The following is a 26,763-nucleotide window of genomic DNA, read 5'->3' as shown; positions in this document are numbered from 1 at the left end:
AGCTCTACACACTCCATCGGGTGCTCGAGGGTTCGTGGGAGTTCGCACAACCAGTCCACATGTGCTTTGTGGATCTGGAGAAGGCGTTTGACCGTGTCCCTCGGGGCACCCTGTGGGGGGTGCTCCAGGAGTACGGGGTCCAGGGTCCTTTGCAAAGGGCTATCCGGTCCCTGTACAACTGCAGCAGGAGCTTGGTTTGCATTGCCGGTAGTAAGTGAAATCTGTTTCCAGTGCACGTTGGCCTCCGCCAGGGCTGCCCTTTGTCACCGGTTCTGTTCATTATCTTTATGGACAGAATTTGTAGGCACAGCCAGGGTGTAGAGGGGGTCTGGTTTGGGAACCACAGAATCTCATCTCTGCTGTTTGTGGACGATGTGGTTCTGTTGGCGTCATCAAATCAGGACCTTCCGCGTGCACTGGGGTGGTTTGCAGCTGAGTGTGATGCGTCCGGGATGAAAATCAGCACCTCCAAATCCGAGGCCATGGATCTCGACCGGAAAAAGGTGCTTTGCCCTCTTCAGGTCAGTGGAGTGTCTTGCATCAAGTGGAGGAGTTTAAGTATCTCGGGGTCTTGATCACGAGCGAGGGACGGATGGAGCGTGAGATCGACAGACGGATCGGTGCAGCGTCTGTAGTGATGCGGTCGCTGTATGGGACCGTTGTGGTGAAGAGAGAGCTGAGTAGGGGGGCAAAGCTCTCGATTTACCGATCGATCTACGTTCCAATCCTCACCTATGGTCATGAGATTTGGCTCATGACCGAAAGAACGAGATCGCGAGTACAAGCGGCCGAGATGAGTTTCCTCCGCAGGGTGGCTGGGCGCTCCCTTAGAGATAGGGTGAGGAGCTTGGTCACTCGGGACTGCTCCTCCACGTTGAAAGGAGTCAGCTGAGGTGGCTTGGGCATCTTTTTCGGATACCCCCTGGACGCCTCGCTGGAGAGGTGTTCCGGGCACGTCCCATCGGGAGGAGGCCCTGGGGAAGACCCAGGACACGCTGGAGGGACTACATCTCTTGGCTGGCTTGGGAACACCTCGGGGTTCCCCTGGAGGAGCTGGGGGAGGTGTGTGTGGATCGGGAGGTCTAGACGGCTTTGCTTGAGCTGCTCCCCCCGCGACCCGACTCCGGATAAAGTGGAAGAAAATGGATGGATGGATGGATGGATGGATGGATGGATGGATGGATGGATGGATGGATGGATGGATGGATTATTATTATTGTCGTCATACGAAACAACGTCAAGCAGACCAGACTTAGTGGGGTGACCATCTGCACTGGTTCTTTCAGGAAATAAAACAAAACAACAAAATAAAACAAAAACACAAGGGATTTTCAAACATGCAGGGACAGAAATACTGCAGCTAATCAACCATGTATAGTCCATAAGGAGTACAGTGACGACATTGACAGATGGCTGAAAAGACATCCAGGCGGTGAAGAGGCAGTAAAATGTACTGCAACTGGTCAGTGCATGTTTTGATGCTAGATCAGTCATTAAAATAGGACATGCCTGTTTTCACCCCAACATGTCAATACCCCTCCACATGATGCTCTATTTGTCCTGCAAGCACATTCTTGATTTCAAATAACTCCCATGTTGACCTCATATGTCCTACTCATGGACAGATCCCTCAAAGGTGCAACTCCACGTCTCCTGACAGGAGCTCGTACTCCCCGCAGCATTTCTGCATATCCCTAGTGTCCAGCCATGGGATCTCCTGAACCTGATGGTTGTCTGCTGACCCCCCCTCACCTCTCATTCAGACAGGATCTCAGACAGAGATTATGATTTTTATTTTTTTTTTTGGATTGCCAACATTCCAAGTGTAGTTTCCTATGGGTTTGTATTTAAACGCTGAAACATACATTCTATTTATTAAATGCACCACCATGTGGACACGTTGGAACAAGATGAAGATTTCTGCACAGATTGTAATACATTGATTTAGTGCATGATCTGGAAATGTTTTGCTTTGTCTTTATGGCTTCTGTATTGGACAGTCCACACTGCACGTGTATGAATGGTAGCACATCACCAGATGAGTCTTTTTTAATTCACTGTCCAACCTGCCAACCACACACACACACACACACACACACACACACAAACCCAAAAACAACTCTTTTGCAGTTGAACTTCAAATTGTTGAAAAATAGAAAAGTGATAACTGGAGCAGAATACTTGTAACCTCATCTTTCAGGCCACATCTATTGGGAAATGTTTCTATGCTGATAAACCTTCTTGCTTTTTGATCCTGCAGGTACAAAGCACAAGACCATGCTTGAGGCCCGAAGTGGTATGGGTTCAATCAAATCCTTCCCCCGGCCAGGAGTCAGAAGCAAACTAGCCACGTCTTCGAAATCCACAACGGGCCTGCAGAACAAAACATTTTACTGTGAGATGTGTGATGTGCATGTCAACTCAGAGATACAACTGAAGCAGGTGAGGATACAGACCAACAGTTAGACAATAATACCCAAGTGGGATCAATATCCAGAGATAGAAAAAGAATTCAACAATCATTATTTGAAATGAAACACAAGGAGATGCACAATAAATAGAGTAAACTCTCCTAACGTTCATGTTTTAATGAAATTTGACTTAAGTTCATTGTGTAATAAAGAGTTTAATGCTGCATACAGTTTACTGTTCACTGCAAAAAATGCAGAATTAGGTTTTTAAATGCTAAGATGAAAATCAAGTTTATCTGTAATTCATTAAGAGATTTAATGTAAAATAGCATATTTTTTAATAATATTACCCCAGGGATTTTTTGGTCCATGGCACACTTGCTGCTTCACATACAGCAGGAAAACAGATTGCAGGAACAAATAAGGTCCAGACAGAAAAACACTTACATGAGGTGCAGTAATGTGGTTATTGATGCATTTACAGTAATACACAAGTAATAAGAGGCATGAAATAGTTTTGGGGAAAAAATGCACTGTATTTAATTCTATATTAGCACAATATTATTTTTTTAATTAAATGTAGACAGGACTGAGGCTGAGTGTGAAGTGGGATCATCCCCTCTGGGTCAAGGGAGAGTTATTGCCCCTAAGCAGAGGAGTTAAAGTATCTGGGGTCTAGTTTATGAGTGTGTGTGTGTGTGTGTGTGTGTGTGTGTGTGTGTGTGTGTGTGTGTGTGTGTGTGTGTGTGTGTGTGTGTGTGTGTGTGTGTGTGTGTGTGTGTGTGTGTGTGTGTGTGTGTGTGTGTAGGTGGGGGTATGTTGCGGTGCAAGATTAATAGATGGATTGGGACCGCATCTGATGTTTTGCAGGCACCATTCTGGACCGGTGTGGTGAAGAAAGAGCTGAACCAAAAGACAAGTCTCTTGATTTACCAAGTGATTTATTTATCCTCACCTATGGTCATGAACTTTCAGTTATGACCAAAAAGAACAAACTCACAGGTACATGAGGTGGAAATAAAATTCTTGTGTTGGGTATCTGGGCTTACGCTTCAATATCCGGTAGGGACTTCGAGTAGAACTGCCACTTGTTGGCATCGAAAGAAGCCAGTGTAGGAGATATAAGTTTAAACAATACTCAGTTAAATCTGAAATGTAATTAAATACCTCAGAAGGGGCACCACCAGTTTACAAGGGTAGGAAAAATTAATATGATCGATATTAATCAGTCTTTGTTCTGAAAATAATAAGTTCTTGATATGATTGATTTAAAAGCATCTGCCTTCAACTGGACACAAGGCAAACAACTGGCCTAATATTTCCAGATTTATTTACATATGTACAGGTACAAAGAAATGTGATTGGGATTTTGACAATATGGCCAATTATTCATAACTTTATTACTGAGATGATATGTTGAAAAAGAAAAGAATGAGGCATTTAATATAGAAATGAATAAGAGTAAACCTGGTTGGAATTTAGCTGTGAATCTTTGGTTCAGGAATTATTATTAAGAAAATTAAACAAAGAAAGCCACTTTTCATCACTGACAGCAAAGACCATCAGAACAGTTGAAGGTCGGGTGGAGGGACAAAGTTCGGTCCGGTTTCCTGATCAACCATTTGCTGGCCTTCTTTAACTGACCTGTGTCGAGGTAAACCCACCGGGTTTCCCAGATGACTACAGGCAAGTATCCGGCTCATTTTCCAAGCAAGACTGAACATGACAGTTCGGCAGTTTCATAGAAGTTTGGTTCACCATCCGACCCAGGATGAAGGTTCCAGTGTTTGCTGTCAGAAATGCTCCAGCGGTTTCCACTTGTGGGAGATCAATAGTGAACAAAATACTTTTGTCATTCAGCAGAAAATTAAGAATTTGCAGACTCACAAATTAACTCTTAATTTGAAAAACTCAGGTAGGAAGTTATCTTTGAAGCTCGGCAACTTTACTAATGCCTTAAAAGTTATTAAAAACTGGTGCATCAAGCAACAAAAGTTACAGAACAAAAAGAAACACAATGAAACAAAAGCCACAAGCTAAAATTAAGGATGAGAAAAAAATGGAACAGAAGTAGTTCAGGGAAAAAAAAAACATCTAGTGGGCAAGAGCCCAAGAGAAAGAGAAAAGCATGGAAGAGAGAGTTTGTTTGATCAGGGTCATTTTAAAGAGGCTAAACACATGGTCATAAGTTCCATCCACTTGGTCTCAGATTTCTCCCAAAGTTATTTGAAAAACACACCAGATACAATAAATGACATATACCTTCTTTGTTCTTTGGCTAACAAAATGTAAGCTAACTGAGTTTCCTAAACCCATACTAGAAAAGGGAAGTGATTAACAGAAACACTGTTTTCACCATGACAATTCATTAATAATTCAACAAATAACATTTCAACATGCACCAAGAGTTATAAACGGAATACTCATGTCACATGAAAGAAACATGTAACAGATTAAATTGCAGAGGTGAGATGAAGTCACTGTCAAGTCATTCTCAAGTCATCAATCTGCAAGTCCCAAGTCAAGTCTCAAGTCAGCTTGCAAACAATTGGTGGTCATTATGACTTGAGACTTGCTAATTCATGACTTGAGAGTGACTTGATGGTGACTTTGTCCCACCTCTGTTAAATTTGAATATAAATTTTATCTTTGGTCAACTATAACAACAGGAAAAGAAATGACAATTTCTCTCTTTTGTTAAAAGAAAGTATAGTCACATATTGAAGAGTCCATGTCTTTTCTCAAGGTGGCACTGTGGTTCCATCCCAATGTTGTTGTTATTGTTTTTATGACCATTGATCTTTTGCCATCTAGCTGGTTGGGATTCTAGGTTTATGGAGCTGTTATCCGTAGGTGTGTCCTGTTGGTGCCTGGGTGTTCTCTGTATTGGACAAGTTTCATTGTCTAATAAATTCTGTCTAATAAACTGTTGTTGAACTGGACTTGCCTGGAACCATTTCAACAAGTGTTTTTGATCCATAGGAATTGGTTGTTGAAACTTTCTGGAGGTGTCGTGACTTAAGCCAGGAAATTCACCCTGGTCACTTTGTGAGAAGGGAGGATTTTGGTGCAGGGTGATGATATCAAGTCAGTCCATTGTCACACATTCCAACCTTAGGGCCACTTCACACATAGTTTGAATTTGGTCAATTTGCGCAGAAAGTGTGCATGAAGCAGGAATCGTGTGCAAAACGTGTAATTTCATAGCTGCCTCCAATGCCTCATACACCTGTTGCTACAACTATTTGCACACACCAGCGGCTGAAAGACAGAGTGTGCACCGTGCACACCTATCGATCCCTCTTGTGGCAGGTGTCAGCCAAATTCCAGCTGACACGCAAGAACATCTAATACCACTCGCATGGCACTTAGAAAATGTGTGGCCATTCGTACTATCATCACGAAAACAGTCTGCAGACAATCACTGTCGAGCTGGATGTGAAATTTGTCTAAGTGCCCCACGACTGTGAAATTGCCGAATGCACATGTGGTGTGCCAGAGTGTCGGCTCCCCCCACAACACACGTGTGTATGTGTTTCATGCGCTACTCCCCCCGCACACACACACACACACACACAACACATCTGTGTGTGTGGTCCCCCCCCCCGCAAGCGAGGTATCTCTCATCTGATCACTGAGTGACATCTTGGTCTGTGCGCTAAAAGGACAGGGGGCATGACTGGCTGCCCACAACTGTTGGGACATCTCAGGTTCTGGACATCGCAGCTGCAGCACATATCCCATGTTTTGACGGACATGCGCGCGTGTGTGTGGTTGTGTGGAAATACATAAAAACATATATCGCTGTTGCAATGGGAGGAGAAATGGGCCGTCAGTCCGTTTGGACAAGCAGCAGGTGATTTGAATGTCATATGGTGGGAGGTTTATTTCATTTTAAGTACGTCCATCTCCTTCCTCATATCAGGCAGGTTCCCGCAACTTTCACAGGACTACGATCGTAGCTCAGTGGTAACGTTTCTGACTGGTAATCAGAGCTTTTGGAAGGGGCGGGTTCGAGTCCATGGGTGGCATGTAATTTTTTGATTTTTATTTTCAGCAGCTGTGCGATGTGCACCCACAACTCTAACCCTAACCCTAGCTACTGTGAAAAGCTGCTGTGAAAAGCAATGTGTTCCCACGTGCACAAAACTGTTGCAGCATGTATTTTTTATTTTATTTTTTTATTTTTTCTTCACAGCAGCTGCACGATGTGGTTACACTTTGTGCAGCTGGCTGGCAGTGTGTTCCCGCATGCATGAACCGTCGCACCGGCATTATGCACGTCTGCCCATCGGTGCGATGTTTCATGGTTCGATCATACGAGCTGTTTCGCTGTCAGACGCCCTGGAGTTGTACGTATTTTCACTATGTGTGAAGGGGCCCTTAATAGTGTCTGGAGAGTCAGTTCTTTGTTAAAAGTGGAAAATTAAGGCAGCTTTTGATTTTGTAACCTACCGCGTGCTGGGTAATCGGGAGAGTCGGGAGTTTTCCCGGTGGGCTGGTCCAACCTGGGGCCATTGTGAGGGGGTGTTAATATATATATATACATATATGACCACCACTAACTGTTATGCTGCGTTCACACCGGGCGCGATCAGACGCTACAAATTTGCGGGGGTCACGTGGCAACGGACGTGCCTTGTGGCGACGGACGCGCCTCCTTCGCCCGATGTGTCGCTCTGCTTGGGTGGACTTTCGCTGCGAAAATTCACTCCGGTGTGTCATCAAATAGGAGGAGCTTCCATTTCGCTCGCCGTCAAGTCATCATGACGGACCTTGATCACACGGCGCGAGTTGTTGTGAAATGCTCCCAATACAGAGAATATCATTATTTGCTGCACGAGCTGCGTCTGGATGACGGCCGCTTTCAGTGGTACTTCCGCCTCTGTGGGACCCAGTTTGAGGACCAACTGTCCCGTTCACGCGCGCACATGTAAACAATAAAAAAAAAAAGAAACTCCGCTGCTTGCTGCAGCTCTCTCTTCCCCATGCGCGCACAGTGAGTGGAATCAGGTGGGGGGAGACTGAACGTATATGCGCGGGCGCGCGCGCACACACACACACACACACACACACACACAGCAGACAACAACAGGATTTACGACAGATGAGCACAGCTGTAAGACTCCATATGAAATATAGTTTATTTATACAACAGTGTAAATAGCAACACCTGTTATGAATGTTTATGTTTTCTTTTTTTAACCGTCCTCTCATGAATCATGTTGCTGTCTGCTGTGTGTGCGCGCGTGCGCATATGCGCTCAGTCTCCCCATCTGATTTCACTCACTGTGCGCGCTGATAGGCATGAAATAAATTTAAAAAAAAAAAGAAAAAAAAAGCTTCCGTTACGTTTTGCTTCCCAATGTGTGGTTTTTGAACGTACAATGTGAACAGTCAGATCGCATCAGAGCATCGGGCCGTACAGTGTGAGAACACAAATCGTGTGCTCTGAACTTTTGAACCCTGTGGTTTTGTCGCACAGTTTGAGCTGGAGCCAAGTACAACGATTGAAAATATCGTACAGTGTATGCCCAGCTTAACTAACTTCTACTTTCTATTATAAGCCATCCAATTTTCACAGTCAGTCAGCACATAAATGCCACAGCAGAACTCTTATTATCCCTGTGCGCTGGCGGTTTGTGGGCCGGTTGGATATGAAATTCCCAGGCTGAAAAATGTTCCCAGCACGCCCTTGTCTGTAACGAAATGTCTGTGGCCATATTCACTATACCAGCTGAGCTGGTTCAGGCATCTGTTGAGGATACCCAATGGTCATGTCCCTAAGGAAGTCTTCTAGGTATATCCAACTGGGAGGAGGCCCCTGGATATCCTCTGCCCTTCTTTGCTCCTCAAACACTCATCCTGTCATCAGTACTGCTTTTGTACCAAATCCAGATCACCTGTTTGAAATAACATTATTATTATTTTATTAGATTTTAACCTCATTACTGTCACAAAATTGCCCCGTCCCAACTTTTGTTGGAAAGCCTTGCAGGTCTGTAACGCAGGAATAGACATATATTAACAAGTGAAGCTGACCACAGAAAACATGAAAATCTTGTGTTCATACTGCCTGTAATGAAATAGAAGTCAATGTAAATGTAAGAGTTACTGTGTTATTTTTATTTATAGTCTCTATACTGTCCCAACATTTTCTGAGTTGGGGTTGTATCTTAGCTGTAGTTTTGGTGCACACTATAAATCTTTTTCTTGTACTTAGTGATCATTCTGTCACAGGGGGATTTTATCTTCAGCACTTTTAAAACCACAGTTTTGTCTGCACTAACCTTGAGATTCCTCACTGAAAATAGATAGGCTTTGTATGAATTTTTCATGTGGAGTCTTATTTAGCACTTTAGAACAGCAGTGTTGCTCTGTGAAAAGAATCCACTGTAACAAATTTCACTTACAGCTCAAGCCTTGAAATGGGAGGAAATGTGTTGTTAATTCCACTGCAAAGACTCGTGAAATTTCGTCTCAGCCTGAGAACTGCCTTTTACTGCCAACACGTAAATCCACAGTGAATCCTTGTCATTTCATTTAGTCATTTTATTGACCAACTCCACATATCACACTTTTCCAGCTGCTAAACACCAGCGTGTAAGTCTATATATTACGTAGAAAGCCACACAGTGTGGCATTTTGGGAAACAGTTTCTTCCCACTTCCTGACTGTGCTGTAAACTCAGTTATTTTCTACATGGGTACCTCAAGCAGGAGTGAAACCTTTAAAGCTGGAATATCTTTTGCTTTAAGACAGGAGATGTATTTTTAGTTCTGCTCCTCCTGTGTTAGTCAGGTCGCACCACAAAGCATGATACATTATCTACCTCGAACTTACATCTAGCCTGAAACTGATGTAACTGCAGTGTAATCCATACGTATTTGGACAGTGGCACTTTTTGTAATAACGTCAGATAAGATAATCCATTAATAGTCCCACGACGGAAAAGTTTACGATGTTAATTTTGCCTCTGCGCAGCAAACCAATGGAGTTAAAATCAATTAATATGCCATTGCAGTGTTAACTTTTAGTTTTAAGTCAAGGAGTTTTTCAGAGGCTAATTGAATAGACTGATTAGGAAAACAAATCATGACTTTTAAGCCCCCGTCACACATAGCAAGAGGAGGAACCATGCCCAACACAGTAAATATTGCCATAACCCGATGTAGTCGGGAGGAAAAGAGGTATGGTCAGCCATGTCAGAATGCATCCATTGTACCTCGTCCACACCTGCATGTTGGCATCCAAAGCACATGTAGACAACATTTTAGATGACACAGACTGCTGTCAGATGGCCATAAAGTCGCTGCAGACTCCCTGATATTCAAACGTCTGGATGGTAAACAAAGGACTGAATTGCTGTGTTCCTTACACGCACGTGTGTGCAAGTGCACGGCACGCGTGTGCTTGGCCCACGGGCGCTCCACGCACACACTTGGGGCTGCAATTATCACTCAGCCGTGTGTCTGTGTGTGTGTTTGTATGTGTATATATAAGCCACCAAGTGCGTGGGCACAGCACACTTAGTGGCTTAGTGTCACTGGACAACTTCGCTGAAAGTTTGCTGGCAGTGTGCCATGCTGTCCCCTGCATCAGACGGAGCATTTCCAGCAAACTTTAATTTCTTTTATCTTTTTTGCTCACTTCAGGAGCACAACGCAACACTGGACACCGCAATGGTTGGATTATCACATGGGAATTAATTTTTATTTTGGGTGACCACAGGCTGCTGGTTTTGGCTCCACATCCACGTCCGAGCTGTGAAACACTCCTGGACCGCTATTGGAGGTGAGATCCATGTTTCTTAAAGCTGTCGTGGCCTGGCACAACAGTTGTCATATCTCCTACAGAGTTAGAAGGTAATCATTTATTACAACGTGAGGTCTGTTCAGCTCTGAGTCTGGCACGTGCAATGACGCGTTAATGTGCACCATGGAGAGGCGCAGCTGCCCGTGTTATATACAGATATGATGGAGACAATATTCACATTATTTATGTAAGTTGCCCATGGGAAGGAATAGACAAATATCTGTACTGTAAGATCTATTGTGGATATAAAAGCCTGTTCAGATTTGCGGTGGAGAGCGCACAGTAGCGCATGGTGCTTCCAGTTTGATAGTCGCTGTTCACATTCACTGTACATGATAATAATTCATAATTATTATCATGATGAAGCATGCCACATACATTTCAACAGTTCCGGAGGGTGGACATTATTATATGTGGCACACACAGGTCATCCTGGCAGGCTTTGCCATACCAGATCCATCTCGAGGTCCCCTTGTATGCGCTCAAATCATTTCAGATCCCATTTTGCTGCCATCAGAAGATATAAATTGCGGTCAGATGGTCCTCAGATTGCACGTGGACCGCTGTCAGATAGGTGTCCCATCTCGACAGCGCCCGGAGAGTTTTTAACTGTGTGGACTTCCACAGATGGCTGTCAGAATGTTTCGGAACTGAAATCCGACATGTTTTGGATTCGTAATTCTGACACCATTCTTTGTGATTCTGGCTATCTGTGAAGGGGTATTATGACCAGAAGCTGATTCATGAACTTTCCCAAGTCACTGAATATGTCTGAACAGTCTGTTACTCTATGGTAAATCTGTCTGGAGTAGACTGTTCTCAAAAACTGAGCCACCATGAAAATCGGACACGAATGAGGGAACCCACCAAGACATCCATGACAACTCTGAAGACGTTATAGCTAATGTGCCATTATGACATGTGCATAGTGCTGAAAATGGCTTTAATTCCTAAATTTTAATGCATTACTTTTGATAATCCTCTTGAATTAAAGCTGGCCATCTCCACTACAAGCCCATTTTCATTGTTTCATTTCAACTCCATTGTGGTGGTGCACAGAGACAATAAGTTCCATAAGCTTCTCCCTTTGTCCTTGGGATCACCACATCAGATTTCATTTGTGTTTGTGTGTGGATTCGGCACAGGTTTTTTTGCTGGATGGCCTTACTGATGAAACTCTACATGGAGAATGGACATGGGTGGTGTTGAACCAAAACCACTGTTATGGAAACAGATGCACCAATCACATGACCACCACAGAGAAATGTTTGTTCAAATTGTGTCACTGACCAAATACTAATGAATCATAATGTATTCTCCTGTTGGGAAGGTGTCGTGACACGGACCCACAACAGGGGGCGTTAATGAACGGACAATGGATAAGCCAAAAGTAACAATTTAATGTTGTGAATCGCACAACGAAATACAGACAATAACAATAATGTGGATTGTCAATTATACACAAGGTGACGTGTGGGCAGGCTCGAAGATAGAAGACGTCTGGCGAGAGAAGAGCCGGATCCCACACAGCTTCCACCACCAACGGATCTGAGGAACACCGGAGCCGCCAAGCCCTGCGCCCCAGGTGGCCACTGTCTTCAGCTGTCAGACCCGGTACTGCTGGCAGAAAACAGAAACAGTTAATGGTGGGTGTGTAAATACACACCCAGCAATCGTGTAAAGCTTAGTTCCTCCAGGAGGGAAAACCTCCACCTCCAGATACAGAATCACCCGTGCAGCTCCTGTCAGTCACTTCCCTGGAAGGAGTGAGAGGCGAAGACGTTGCTCTCACACTATCCGCCAATCCAGCTTCAGACTGTCACCACAGGAAAACGGCTGCACACAGAACAATATTCAGTCTCAGAAAACTCACAGCAGAGAAGGTTACCTGGAACGGTAGCTGATTTCTCGGCAAGGAGGTGGAGTTGCAGTCCAGCTTATATGGTGATGAGTTGAACGAGCGACAGCTGGTGCTGATAAGTGACAGCTGTCACTCCCAGCGGCTCCGACGCCCTCTAATGCTTGAAGCCCGCACTCCAAGTAGGGCGCCATCTGGTGGTAGTGGGCCAGCAGTACCTCCTCTTCAGCGGCCCACACAACATTCTCCCACTTATCAAAGTTTAATGAAAATCAGTAAAAGGTGTATTTTAAAAAATTTTTACCAATTCAAAGTTGAACACAGTTGAACATTACCCTTGTATATCTGGAGTGCCGTCAGGAAGGACATTCCTCATAAAAAACACACAACAAATCCATATTGCATCCACTGTGGCAACCCAGAGGGTACAAATGGTGAAGCCAAAAGAAAATACAATGCAAGTGTTGGGAAGGTGTCGTAGCACGGACCCACAACAGGGGGCGCAAATGAACGGACAATAAGTAAGCCAAAAGGTAACAATTTAATGTTGTGATATTACACAACGAAACGTGTCTTAATGTTCACAGTCAATAAACACCAGGTGACGTGTGGGCAGGCTCGAAGATAGAAGACGCCCGACGAGAGAGAAGCCGCGTCCCACACGGCCTCCACCACCAACGGCCTGAAGAACACCGGAGCCGCCAAGTCCCGAGTCCCCAGGTGGCCTCTGTCTTCGGCTGTCGACCCTGGTACTGCTGGCAGAAAACAGAAAGATGATGTGTGAGTGTGAGTCCGCACACTCAGTAATTAACAGTCCAGACACCGTTAGGAGGGAGCACCTCCACCTCCAAATCACACACACTCGTGCAGCTCCTGATCAACCACTTATCTGGGACGGGGTGCGAGGTGAAGCCGTCACTGTCACACCAAACGCCAATCCTCCAGACAAGGAAAGCACCAGGAAAACGGCTGCAACAGAAGTTCAGATTACTATTCAACGTATAAGTCAGCAGAGAAAATTACCTTAGTACTGGTAGTCAATTTCTCGGCGGGGAGGTGGAGTTGCAGTCCGGCTTATATGGTGGTGTAGATGAGTGACAGCTGGAGTAATAAGTGACAGCTGTCACCTCCTCTGGGTCTGGCGCCCTCTCGTGCTTGGAGCCCGCACTCCAAGCAGGGCGCCCTCTGGTGGTAGTGGGCCAGCAGTACCTCCTCTTCAGCGGCCCACACAACAGGACCCCCCCCTCAACGGGCGCCTCCTGGCGCCCGACCAGGCTTGTCCGGGTGTCGTCTGTAGAAATCGGCCAGGAGGGCCGGGTCCAGGATGAAGCTCCTCTTCACCCAGGAGCATTCCTCAGGTCCATACCCCTCCCAGTCCACCAGATATTGGAACCCCCAGCCCTTACGACGGACGTCCAAGCAGGCTCCCCGTCGATGAGCCGGGCAGGAGGCGGCGTAGGGCCAGGTGTACAGAGGGGCGAGGTGTGGTGTGGCTTGATACGGGACACGTGGAAAACAGGGTGGACCCGCAGTGAAGCTGGGAGTCGGAGCTTCACTGCGGCCGGGTTGATGATCTTGAGGATGGGGAACGGGCCGATGTATCTGTCCTTTAATTTGGGTGAGTCCACACAGAGGGGGATGTCCTTTGTTGACAGCCACACCTCCAGCCCGGGCTGGTATGTGGGGGCCGGGGAACGTCGGCGGTCCGCATGGGTTTTGGCCCTCGTCCGGGCCTTTAATAGGGCAGAGCGGGCGGTCCGCCACACCCGGCGGCACCTCCTGAGGTGGGCCTGGACCGAGGGCACACCGACCTCTCCCTCCACCAGCGGGAACAATGGGGGCTGGAACCCCAAACATGCCTCAAAAGGGGAGAGGCCGGTAGCAGACGAGATTTGGCTGTTATCGGCATACTCGATCCAGGCCAGATGGTGACTCCAGGCCGCCGGGTGCGCGGAGGTGACGCAGCGAAGGGCCTGTTCCAACTCCTGGTTAGCCCGCTCTGCCTGGCCGTTGGTCTGGGGGTGGTACCCGGACGAGAGACTCACGGTGGCCCCCAGCTCCTTACAGAAACTCTTCCACACCTGTGAAGAGAACTGGGGACCACGATCTGAAACGATGTCCGATGGTATCCCATGCAGCCGCATGACGTGGTGGACCAGGAGGTCTGCCGTCTCCTGGGCCGTCGGGAGCTTCGGGAGGGCCACGAAGTGGGCCGCCTTGGAGAACCGGTCCACTATCGTGAGAATAATGGTGTTGCCCTGGGACGGCTGGAGGCCCGTGATGAAGTCCAGGCCGATGTGAGACCAGGGGCGATGAGGCACTGGCAGGGGTTGGAGGAGTCCCGTCGTCCTCCGATGGTCTGCCTTGCCCCTGGCGCAGATGGTACAGGCCTGGCCGTAGTCCCGGACGTCGGTTTCCAGGGACGCCCACCAGAAGCGCTGCTGGACTACTGCCACGGTCCTACGCACTCCGGGATGACAGGAGAGCTTGGACCCGTGACAGAAGTCCAATACGGCAGCTCTTGCCTCTGGTGGGACGTACAGTCTGTTCTTGGGGCCAGTCCCCAGGTCCGGGCTCCTTGTCAGGGCCTCCCGGACGGTCTTCTCCACGTCCCAGGTGAGGGTGGCCACGACAGTGGACTCGGGGATGATGGTCTCGGTGGGGTTCGACGGCCCCGCTTTGGCTTCTTCTTCGTGCACCCGGGACAATGCATCTGGTTTTTGGTTCTTGGTCCCGGGGCGATACGTGATCTGGAAGTCAAAGCGCCCGAAGAACAGAGACCAGCGGGCTTGCCTGGGGATCAGCCGCTTGGCGGTCCGGATGTACTCCAGGTTCCGATGGTCTGTGAAAACCGTGAAGGGCAACGATGCCCCCTCCAGCAGGTGTCTCCACTCTTCAAGAGCCTCCTTCACCGCAAGAAGTTCCCGATTGCCGACGTCATAGTTCCGTTCAGCTGGGGTCAACCTGCGGGAATAAAAGGCACAAGGATGGAGGACTTTATCAGCCTCCACGCTCTGGGACAGCACGGCTCCTATCCCTGAGTCAGAGGCGTCCACTTCTACTATGTACTGGCGATCAGGATCAGGCTGCACCAGAACTGGTGCAGTCGAGAACCGGCGTTTCAACTCCTGGAACGCGGCTTCGCACCGATCCGACCAGGCGAAGGGGACCTTGGTGGAGGTCAGGGCAGTCAGGGGGCTAACTACCTGACTGTAACCTTTAATGAACCTCCTGTAGAAATTTGCAAAGCCTAGGAACTGCTGTAGTTTCCTGCGGCTTATCGGTTGGGGCCAATCTCTCACCGCCGCAACCTTAGCCGGATCAGGGGCGACGGAGTTGGAGGAGATGATGAACCCCAGGAAGGACAAAGAAGTGCGGTGGAACTCGCACTTCTCGCCCTTCACAAACAGCCGGTTCTCCAACAACCGCTGTAGGACCTGACGTACATGTTGGACATGGGTCTCAGGGTCCGGGGAAAAGATGAGTATATCGTCCAGATACACGAAGACGAACCGATGCAGGAAGTCCCGCAAGACGTCATTTACCAAAGCTTGGAACGTCGCGGGGGCGTTAGTGAGGCCGAACGGCATGACCAGGTACTCAAAATGACCTAACGGGGTGTTGAATGCCGTCTTCCATTCGTCTCCCTTCCGGACCCGAACCAGGTGGTACGCGTTTCTAAGATCCAATTTTGTGAAAATTTGGGCTCCATGCAGGGGCATGAACACTGAATCCAACAGAGGTAACGGGTATCGGTTGCGAACCGTGATCTCGTTCAGCCCTCTGTAATCAATGCATGGACGGAGTCCGCCGTCTTTCTTGCCCACAAAAAAGAAACCAGCACCCATCGGGGAGGTGGAGTTCCGGATCAGCCCGGCAGCTAAGGAGTCCCGGATGTAGGTCTCCATTGATTCGCGTTCCGGACGTGAGAGGTTGTACAACCTACTGGACGGGTACTCAGCGCCCGGGACCAAATCGATGGCACAATCATACGGTCGGTGCGGGGGAAGAGTGAGTGCCAGATCTTTGCTGAAAACGTCAGCAAGATCGTGGTACTCCTTTGGCACCGCCGATAGATTGGGGGGAACTTTGACCTCCTCATTAGCCGTAGTGCCGGGAGGAACCGAGGATCCTAAGCACTCCCGGTGGCAGGTTTCGCTCCACTGCGTCACAACCCCAGACGGCCAATCAATCCGGGGATTGTGCTTCACCATCCATGGAAAGCCCAAAATCACTCGGGAGGTAGAAGGTGTTACATGGAACACTATCTCCTCCCTGTGATTCCCAGACACAACCAAAGTCACTGGTTGTGTCTGATGTGTGATTAATGGAAGCAGGGTGCCATCTAGTGCTCGCACCTGCAATGGTGCCGGCAGAGCCACCAGAGGGAGCCCTACTTCCTTTACCCATCTGCTGTCCAGCAGATTCCCTTCAGACCCTGTGTCTATCAGTGCTGGGGCATGAAGGGTTAAATCCCCGCAAAGGATTGTTACTGGGATTCGTGCAGATTTGCGGGGTTTTCCCGCGTGCGTGTTATGACCCACCCTTAGCCCAGTTTCTAAGGACGGGCGTTGTAGTTTGACTGTTTTAGGGCAGTCCTTCTGCATGTGCTCGCAAGAGCCGCAGACAAAACACTCCCCGCGGGCCAGCCTCCTTTGTCTGATTTTTGATCTTAATTTGGCCCTGCTCGTGTCCCTAGCCTCCTCAGCAGGGGGAGCCGTAGCCACACGGAGCTCTCTGGCAGTGAAGCGTGGGGACGACGCCACCTTGTCGGAACCGGAAGGGGGAGGGACGGCTCGTGCCCGGTCACGCCCCCCGGCCTGCTCCCGACGATGCTCATTTAAACGGTTATCTAAATGTATAACCAAATCGATCAGCCCGTCAAATTCCCGCGGTTCCTGCTTGGCCAGTAGGTGCTCCTTAAGGACCGGGGACAGTCCATTTACAAAGGCGGCGCGGAGCGCAACGTTATTCCAGCCGGACCTCGCTGCCGCGATGCGGAAGTCGACTGCATACTCGGCTGCGCTACGGCGCCCCTGTCTCATCGACAGCAGCACGTTCGAAGCGGTCTCGCCTCTGTTGGGATGATCAAACACTTGTTTGAATTCCCGTACGAACCCAGAATAAGACGTTAGGAGCCGTGAATTCTGCTCCCAAAGCGCCGTAGCCCATGCGCGTGCCTTTCCTCGAAGCAAATTAATAACATAAGCCACCCGGCTAGCGTCTGATGCGTACATGATGGGGCGCTGTGAAAAGACGAGCGAACACTGCATGAGGAAGTCCGCGCACGTCTCGACACAGCCCCCGTACGGTTCCGGAGGGCTTATGTATGCTTCAGGGGACGGTGGGGGGGGTTCGTTGAACGACCAGTGGAACGTCTAATACGGGCCCAGGACCAGCCAGAGGAGTGGCTGCAGCAGCGCCCTGATCGCGCGCTTCCACCCTGGCGGTGAGAGCCTCCACCCTCCGATTAAGGAGGACACTCTGCTCGGTCACAAATACTAACTGGGCCTTGAAGGCGGTTAAGATCTGCTGCAGCTCACTCAACCCGCCTCCCGCTGACGCCTGCGCTCCTGGCTCTTCCATTGGCCGTTCAAGCTGGAGTTGACGCCCCTCGGAGTCCATGACGATGGCCGAGAAATCCTGTTGGGAAGGTGTCGTAGCACGGACCCACAACAGGGGGCGCAAATGAACGGACAATAAGTAATCCAAAAGGTAACAATTTAATGTTGTGATATTACACAACGAAACGTGTCTTAATGTTCACAGTCAATAAACACCAGGTGACGTGTGGGCAGGCTCGAAGATAGAAGACGCCCGACGAGAGAGAAGCCGCGTCCCACACGGCCTCCACCACCAACGGCCTGAAGAACACCGGAGCCGCCAAGTCCCGAGTCCCCAGGTGGCCTCTGTCTTCGGCTGTCGACCCTGGTACTGCTGGCAGAAAACAGAAAGATGATGTGTGAGTGTGAGTCCGCACACTCAGTAATTAACAGTCCAGACACCGTTAGGAGGGAGCACCTCCACCTCCAAATCACACACACTCGTGCAGCTCCTGATCAACCACTTATCTGGGACGGGGTGCGAGGTGAAGCCGTCACTGTCACACCAAACGCCAATCCTCCAGACAAGGAAAGCACCAGGAAAACGGCTGCAACAGAAGTTCAGATTACTATTCAACGTATAAGTCAGCAGAGAAAATTACCTTAGTACTGGTAGTCGATTTCTCGGCGGGGAGGTGGAGTTGCAGTCCGGCTTATATGGTGGTGTAGATGAGTGACAGCTGGAGTAATGAGTGACAGCTGTCACCTCCTCTGGGTCTGGCGCCCTCTCGTGCTTGGAGCCCGCACTCCAAGCAGGGCGCCCTCTGGTGGTAGTGGGCCAGCAGTACCTCCTCTTCAGCGGCCCACACAACAGCAAGTTCAGCATTCAGTGTCCAAATCAATGTTGATGGTCTTTTTTTATGTTTCTGTTTCTTTTTTTTATGTTTCTTTTTTTATGTTTCCTTGAAGGTTAAAACAAATTTGTGGTATTGCTGCATGAAACTGCAATTTTTACTCTGCATATCTGCGTACTGGCAGCCTGTCCAGGGTGTACCCCACCTCTTGCCCAATGACTGCTTTGAAATCCTTGAACACCTCATGACCCTTAATTGGAATGAGTGGGTTTATGAAATGGATGAATGAATCTCTTTTTTTTAATTATGAGAAGTTTAGAATAGTCAGAGTCTTTTACTCATTCAACCACTTATTCCAATTAAGGATCACGGGGGGGGGGGGGGGGGACCTAGTGGCTATCCCAGCAGTCATAGGGCATGAGGCGGGGTACACAATAGACAAGACACCAGTCTGTCACAGGGCCACTTGTCAATTTTAATTTCAATTTATTTAATTTTATATTGCGACAAATCACAACAAAGCTGCCTCATGGAAGTTCACACAAATGAGGTCTAACCTTACCAACCCTAAGAGCAAGCACATATAGATAAACAAACACATTCACACCCCACACGCACACCTAGGTACAATTTAAAGTTTTCAATCCACCTAACCAAACATGGGGAGAACATGCAAACTCCATACAGAAAGGTCACAGGTGGGAATCGATCACATGACCCTTTTGCTGTGAGGCAACAGTGCTAACCACTAATACCCCGTCACACATGGCCAGAATGAGGCCGAATGGGCGACAGAATGACAATTCGGCCCACATCCGAAAAGTGTCCAGTTGTAGTTCCAAAACGTTCTGACAGCCATCTGCGAGAGTCCACACAGCTGGTCCCAATCAGCCAGAGCGCGAGTGTGTTGCACATGTTCAAAACCCTCCAGGCCGTTGGATAGGTGTTCCATCTCAACGGCAGTCCATGTGCAATCTCAACACTATCTGACCACAATTTACATATTCTGATGGCAGAAGACAGGATCTGAAATGATTTGAGTACGTACAAGGGAACCTCGAGATGAATCTGGCATAACAAAGCCTGCTGGTATGACCTATACGTGCCACATATAATAACTGTCATTATCTTAGACTTCATTCACATTAAGCTCTAAGAAAAACGAACAGTATGGTACTAAATATGTCTGTAGTAAGCAGTTCTCAAAAACTGATTGACTGTGCAAGAAGGAAACTATTGAGGAAAATCAACAAGACACCAACGACAACTCTGAAATATATGTAGACAGTGGTGGGCACAGTTCAGCTAATCTGAAAACAGATAATTATCTAAGCTAATGTTTTTACTAGCGTATTAGCTTTTCAGATAAGTTTTACAACCATCATCGGACCAATTAGCTTCCGATAAATTTTGTTCCGATAACTTTCAGTCCAATAACATTCTTTTTGCTAGTAAAGTGAGCAAAGTTTAACGGTCAAAAACATTGGTAAGCCCTAAAATCAAGCATTTTAGTCCATCTGTTGTGTGTTTATTTATGGCAGACTGGCTGTCGCTTGCGGATGACATCATCATTAAGCACAAAATGTGATTGGCCGGTCGACGCAGGGACCATTGTGGGTAGTGTAGTTCAGGTTCACGTTACAATGTTTCCTTCCCTTGGAAATCTGCTGCAAAACCCATCACACATCATGCAAAAAGAATTATTTAGATATCTAAAGGACACTGGATTACTTCATCGCATCTAAACAAATGAATATGGCTGCCAGGAATTAAGGTTTTGTAAAATGTCAGCGATCACTCACCAGCCCGGTAAGTGGCGGTAAATGCACCTTAAACTGGTGCCGTTCGCCACTGGATCCGAAACAAGAAGAAGAAGAAGTGTTATCGTCTGCCCGACACAAAAACAAAACAGAGTAATTTTAACATCATTTTATTTTATTTCTTTGTGGCTAACGGTATTGCCAAGACTTGGTGAGAGAGAGAAGCTCTCACGGCACAGCTGTGTACAGATTGTGATGTTTCTTCACTGTTTAGACTGTTTTGGATAATCACAGGATGATTATTTTTTCAGATAAATCCCACTGAAACTAACAGGTAAGAATTTACATTTACTGCATGTATTTTACTCTGCCAATCAATCCATTAATGGATGTATTTCGGTTGTTTAAGCCACAGGGTTCAAAGCGTGTGAGAAAAGCGGCAGCTTTTAACTCGTAAATGACGGTGTATCTAATACCGAGATAAACTATGACATCTAATACTGTGTTTTACTGCTTTTGAAAGATGACAGTGTTTGGGGATTTGCTTTTTTTTTATTCATTCATTTTTCATGCATTGTTGTGCATTTGTGATCCTTGAATTACATCAGATTACGCCGACAGCGTAATCTGATGTGGCCGCATCCAAATCAATACTAAAAGTTATCGGTTATCTGTAATAAAGATAAATTTGTTAGCAGTTTATTGTCATAAAAGATGACTTTTCAGTTCCCTGATTAATGGTTATTGAAACAAACTTTTTAGTGAGCTGTGCCCACCACTGTATTCATGGTTTTCACGTATCCCATAATTCCTTGCGCGCCAGAGAGTCGCTGCAGTCAAAACAACAGAGAATCCACATGATACCAATTGTAAATGAATATTATACTACAAAAATGTAATTTTTTATGCTTTTCATCACGTTAATAAGAGGCTGCTGCATGATACCCTGAAAACTTGCTAAAACAATTATAAAAAATAACACGATGTAACAAATTTTTATTTTTGTTTTGTTCCTGGGTACACAGTGTGTTTTCCTAACCTGTTATGCCTTAAATAAATAGAAAATAGCTGTTATTCCACACAAACTTTGCTTCTGTGATCAGGACAATGATATTTTGAAATTTGTCTGTTTTCAAGAATATTCTCGATTCGCCTTCACTACTACTGAGTAGTCTTCTAGAATATTCTTTAACTGCTAGAACTGTCCAGAATTTTCTAGAAGTTTCCAGAATTATCTAGAAATTTCGTAAAAAAAACGTAAAAATAAAATAAAAAAAAAAATCAAAGTTTGTGCTGAATGTAGTCATTTTTCCATAGACTTTAGACATAAGCAGTTGAAATATAACACTTAGAAGCCAGGAACAAAAATTGTGTTACATAGTGTAATCTGTGTCTGCTACGTTTATTCTGCGTGGAATTTAATAAATGCAAACCGAATTTCAGACATATATATTAGTCTGGAACAAAGAGGACAAACAGTATTGTAAAGAACAATAATCAAGACGTTAATCAAGAGCAAACTTCACTTTCCCCCAGAACGACATGAACAGGAAGCGATTGTAGCTCACAGCAGCTCCCACTGAAAATAACGGAGAGACAGCCTGTGATTCTCGCATGTTTACATAAAACAAACGCAATAACAACGTCTATAAACTGTCTATAAAAATATATTCACGAGAGTTTTAAGCACAATATAAAAATAGTTTTATGTTGCAATGTTAATGGTATTGTCCGTGTGCAGCAGTTAAAGTGCAGCGTGATCAGAGCGTCTCAATGCAGATCTCAATGTTACTGAGATCTCGCAGCACGGTGACCTCTCCGAGGTTTTGCGGGATTTGAAACCTGAAAAGGGTGGATATAGACATGTATGGATGAAACTGGGCATAGTGTAACTTTTGCCAGTTCTCAGAGCTTCTTGGTGGAGAGGAAGAAAATATTCTGATAGAGGAAAATAGATCATCTCTAGGCTTAAGTGTCACATGTGACGTTTGCAAACTGTTACTGCAATTTCATGTCTTTTGTGATGAAAATCATTTCCTGTGTTGCTCCACCGTGGCTTTGTGTAACTGGTCATGCAACAGACAAATGTTGTTGAAGCATTGTTGTTAAAGCAGCACCGTGTTGTACTTGGGTCCTACTCCAGCCATTATGGAAAAGTTTTAAAAGTAGTGATGAAGTATTCTGCAAAATTACGGTACAAAACTTATTGTGTGACCTTGTTTCTGCTCCTAAACAGGTGCTAGTAGTGTAATAAGGGACCAGTACCTGATAAAAGGGGCTTCATTCATCTTTGCCTCGCTGAAGGTACTTTTTGTGGATCTAGGTCCAAAGCAGTGGAGCAGTCATCCTTAATTAGCTTGATACATGTATGAATGTAGAAGTGCCATAATAACAAATGGTGATAATAAAATTAGATGCACAGTGCTTTCACGAAAATAAATTTGACATGCTTTTACAGCATTTCTCCAACCTACAAAGGCTTTCAAATTGCAGTGTACATCAAAATACACAAGAAAAAAACTTAAGCATAAGAAGAGTTAAATTGAAGGGCACTCAGGAAGCTCTGCTCTAGCCAATAGTCTTCAGCTTACATCTCTGTTGACATTTTCCTTTTATCTTTCGTTTTCATTATGAAAGACTTGTTACTTTGATGTCCAAATATTTTATTTTAACATTATTTTTATTTTATTTTTGATGATGATCTGTAATCATGATTTCTGAACTGTGATGTATATATTGCTCAGTCATCTTTGTCACTATTGATGGGCTTTGAACCGGATTACTAATTTTGCTGCTCTTTTAATTATCTTATCAAGGAGGTTATCATTCTTTGCTGTATGTTTGTCTTACTTTATTCATGTAATCATTATCAATGGAAAAAATATCAAATCAACTCAAATTGATTAATTTATATCGTGCCAAATCAAGACAAGTCGCCTCAAGGCGCTTCACAAACATCATTTAAAAGGCAGAATAAAATGAAATAAAGATTAAAAACACAATAAAAAAAAACATAAATAAGTAAAAGGAATAAAATAAATATAAGGAATAAAAGAAGACACACAAATGTATAAAATACTAATGATAAAACAGGGAAAAAGTGTGTCTTCAATCTAGCCTTAAAAGTCTCCACAGAGTCTGATTATCAGATCTGCGTAGGCAGATCATTCCACAGAGCTGGGGCGCGGTGAGAAAAGGCTCTGTAACCCACTGATTTTTTTATTCACCCTGTGAACTCAGGGCCTGAGCCGGTACACAGGGCTCAACCAGGCCAGCCAGGTAGGGTGCCAGTCCGTGAACAATTTTATAGGCCAATAATAATACTTTCAAATCGGATCTCAAAGAGACCGGAAGCCATTGAAAAAAATATGCCTTTGATTATATTTCATAACACAGAGCCGGACAGTTTTGTAATCAGAATTGACACAATCAGACTCAAGGATCATCAGAATCCTTTGTTGCCCGAAGACAGCCAGTTATGGTTACTCTCAAGTTACCTTTATCCAGTGACCTGAAACCAATCAATTACTTCAGTGACTTCAACTCAGCTATTGCCTTGCAGTCAGTTAATCATTATCATTATTATTATTCATTGTGGTTATGGACACTACATTATGTGGATGATCACAACTGGAAATGTGGGTCCATGTTTCAAGTTATACTTTGCATGTGTACGAGTGAAGCATCATGCGGATGCACAGTAAAATTTGCCAAGTAAAATTTACTCTGCTGAAATAACATTTGATCCCAGGCAAAATAGAGTAAAAAACACTCTATTATCAAGTGAAATCAGCTCTACAGTGTCGCTGACCGAACAATTCTCCCTCCCCGAAACATTGGCCCACCCTACCTCCACTGCGCATGCGCCATTTCAGAGCTCAGCAGCTCGTCTGAGACACAGGCTCTTCACCCAAAGCAATCAAATGAATTACTGGGATTATTAGCCATCAGATGACAAGGTAAAACCTCTTAAATCACTCTAAAGTCAGTTTTAAGCAAAAATGAGGGTGTTTTATGCAGAAATGAAGCGAGACTCTGTGATGCTTTGAAATGACCGACGAGCAGTGAACGCATCAGCTAGCAGCTCATGTAGCTGCAGCGTTCTAATCGCTTCCTCTGTCCTTTATGATGAAATAATGCTGAATTTATGTGGAAATGATTTTTGTACAAAAGCTTCAAATATCTGTCACTGAGATAGATGATGACTGGAGTGCAGTTTTAAGCAGAAATGAGGTGGTAATCGGTGATAAGCAGCTGATGACATATGCGCAGTGAAGGCAGGGCTGGCCGAGTTGTAGGGGGACCATTCGGTTGGCAGCACCATCTAGTCCAGGGTTGGGCAATCATGTGCCATGAAGGGCCGAGACACTGCAGGTTTTCTTTGCTATCTACAGTATCACCTCATCAGGTGATTTCATTAATGATCAGGGGCCTCATGTACAAAGCAAACCTGGCGTACGTCCGTCTCCACGTCCACGTGCAAATGTATCAAAAGTAACGTGAAAGTGGAAATGTGCAGTGCGTCACGCAAAAATCCTGGCTGGCGTATGCACATTTCTGCAGCTATTGTTCCACTGTGGACATGTAAAGGTGTCACTGGGAACCATTAATAGTGTGAAAACAAGAAGTCAGCAGAGTGATGTGCACATAAGACACGCACTGATGAGCAATTAACACACCCACGTGTTTGCAATTATATGGGTAGACATAAAAGGATGCGCAAAGTAAAATGTCACTAACAATGGATGCGTTAGCGTTGTTAGAGGACCTTGCAAATGGTCCAATCCAACGTGAGCGTGTACTCTGGGAATGCAAGAATTTACTTGCAAATGACGATAATTGGCTCATAAACCGATTTCGATTACCAAGGCCACTGTTACTGGAGTTGCACGCAGAGCTGCGGCTGACCAGAGCACAATACGGCGACGACCCAGGGGTTGTCTGTGCCCACATAGGTGCTGATCACGCTGGACATCCTGGCATCATGGGCATTCCAGCATGAGCTGGCTGAACGGTCAGCTGTGTGCCAGTTAACCTTGCGCCGAGCCACCAGCTGTGTGGAACGCAATCATCCGAAACTCATCAGGTACATTCCAACATTACAGCACATTTTGCAGGGTTTCTCAAATGTAATCGGAGCTATTAACTGCACACATGTTGCTATAAAGGCGCCATCACGACGAGTTTGTTTTTGTTAAAAGGAACCATTCCATCAATGTTCAAATCGTGTGGAGCGCAAATGCGCCTCAGGCTGGAGGCACAGTGTGTGATGGGGGGGGGGGGGGGGGCTGCATTTGGGCATGTGCACATTCAAATATGTTTTTTTAAATTACTATTATTATTAATATGTTTTCTTTTTCTTGATGGTACAACTGGAGAGCTTCTTAACAAGCCCCCGACTGTGTTCAGTATTTGTCAATAAAAGTGTGTGTAATGTTAATGTCACACACTATCAGCTGTCATGCACCTAATATCTTTTTACAGTGTGTGCGCGCAGCTCAGTTCAGCATTTACATACACAAACATATTTATTTAATTTCCGTTTTACATCACAGTGAGCTGAGAGAACAGCGACCTAACCACAGCTTTCGTTGTTTTTGTATGCTGTCTCTAAACATTTTTTAATTTTTACACACAACAAAACAGAGAGGATGGCAGACATCATCAAACACACAACACTCTACACTTATGGTGTCGTCAGCATGACACAACCAAACTCTTTGAATACAATTGCATATTCAGATAGAGGTGTGGCCAGGGAGGAGTTTGGTGTGTGTACACATGCTAAATTCCACATTCAGTGGGTTGTACAAACTGAACGTGCGTGGATTCATGCCTACGCACATTTTAATACATCTGAATATATTTGTGCGTCTGCCTGATTCAGGGTTTTGGCGTACGCCACCTTTTAGTAGAAAGTAAACACAAGTCTTTGTACATGAGGCTCCGGGTGTTTATGTTCAGGAGAGAAAGCTCATCAGCAACTGCACCTCATGCAGTTGCCTCGTTGCCAACCCCTGGCCTAGTAAAATCAACTCCAATAAGAGTTGATTTTACACTATGTTGAGTTGATTTAGCCCTGTGGTATATTTAACTCTAGACTGGGACCAAATGTTATCCCAACAGAATACATTTTAATCAGCAAAATTTCCTGTGTGTATATCCAATATACACATATATTCAGTATACACACATATATACTACATCTTACTTTACTTTTGTTGTTGTGATAGACATTGCGAAAGCACAATCAATGCCTGAAACATCTGTGCATTAAAGATGTTTCTGTATTATTGGAGTGGTGTCCATGTTATTACCTTTTTGATCTGTCACCACAACCTGAAAAATATTTAAATAAAAAATATTCAATAGTCTATTTGTCTTCAGTGACACACATTCTACACAATGATTAACAGCAGAATGAGACAGTGCTCAGTCGTCCCTCCAGTGCAATTACCAGCTTTTATTTACAACATATATATTGTAAGGTGTATTTGCAGCTTGTAATGGGCAAATATACAT

At 45.6% G+C, this 26,763-nt stretch overlaps 1 protein-coding gene across 1 annotated transcript in view; it reads left to right on the top strand.

The window, feature by feature from the left end:
• Positions 1-26,763, top strand: part of znf385d (zinc finger protein 385D) — a 375,991-nt gene that overhangs the window by 332,856 nt on the left and 16,372 nt on the right. Inside the window, exon 6 of the mRNA XM_034174297.1 lies at positions 2,261-2,442. Coding sequence (XP_034030188.1) covers positions 2,261-2,442 — 182 coding nt within the window. The remainder of the gene's footprint in view (positions 1-2,260; positions 2,443-26,763) is intronic.

Source organism: Thalassophryne amazonica, chromosome 7 (genome assembly GCF_902500255.1).
Source record: "Thalassophryne amazonica chromosome 7, fThaAma1.1, whole genome shotgun sequence".
Lineage (NCBI taxonomy): Eukaryota > Metazoa > Chordata > Actinopteri > Batrachoidiformes > Batrachoididae > Thalassophryne > Thalassophryne amazonica.
Note: the sequence above shows the minus strand (reverse complement) of the source record. Positions and strands in the feature narration are given on the sequence as shown.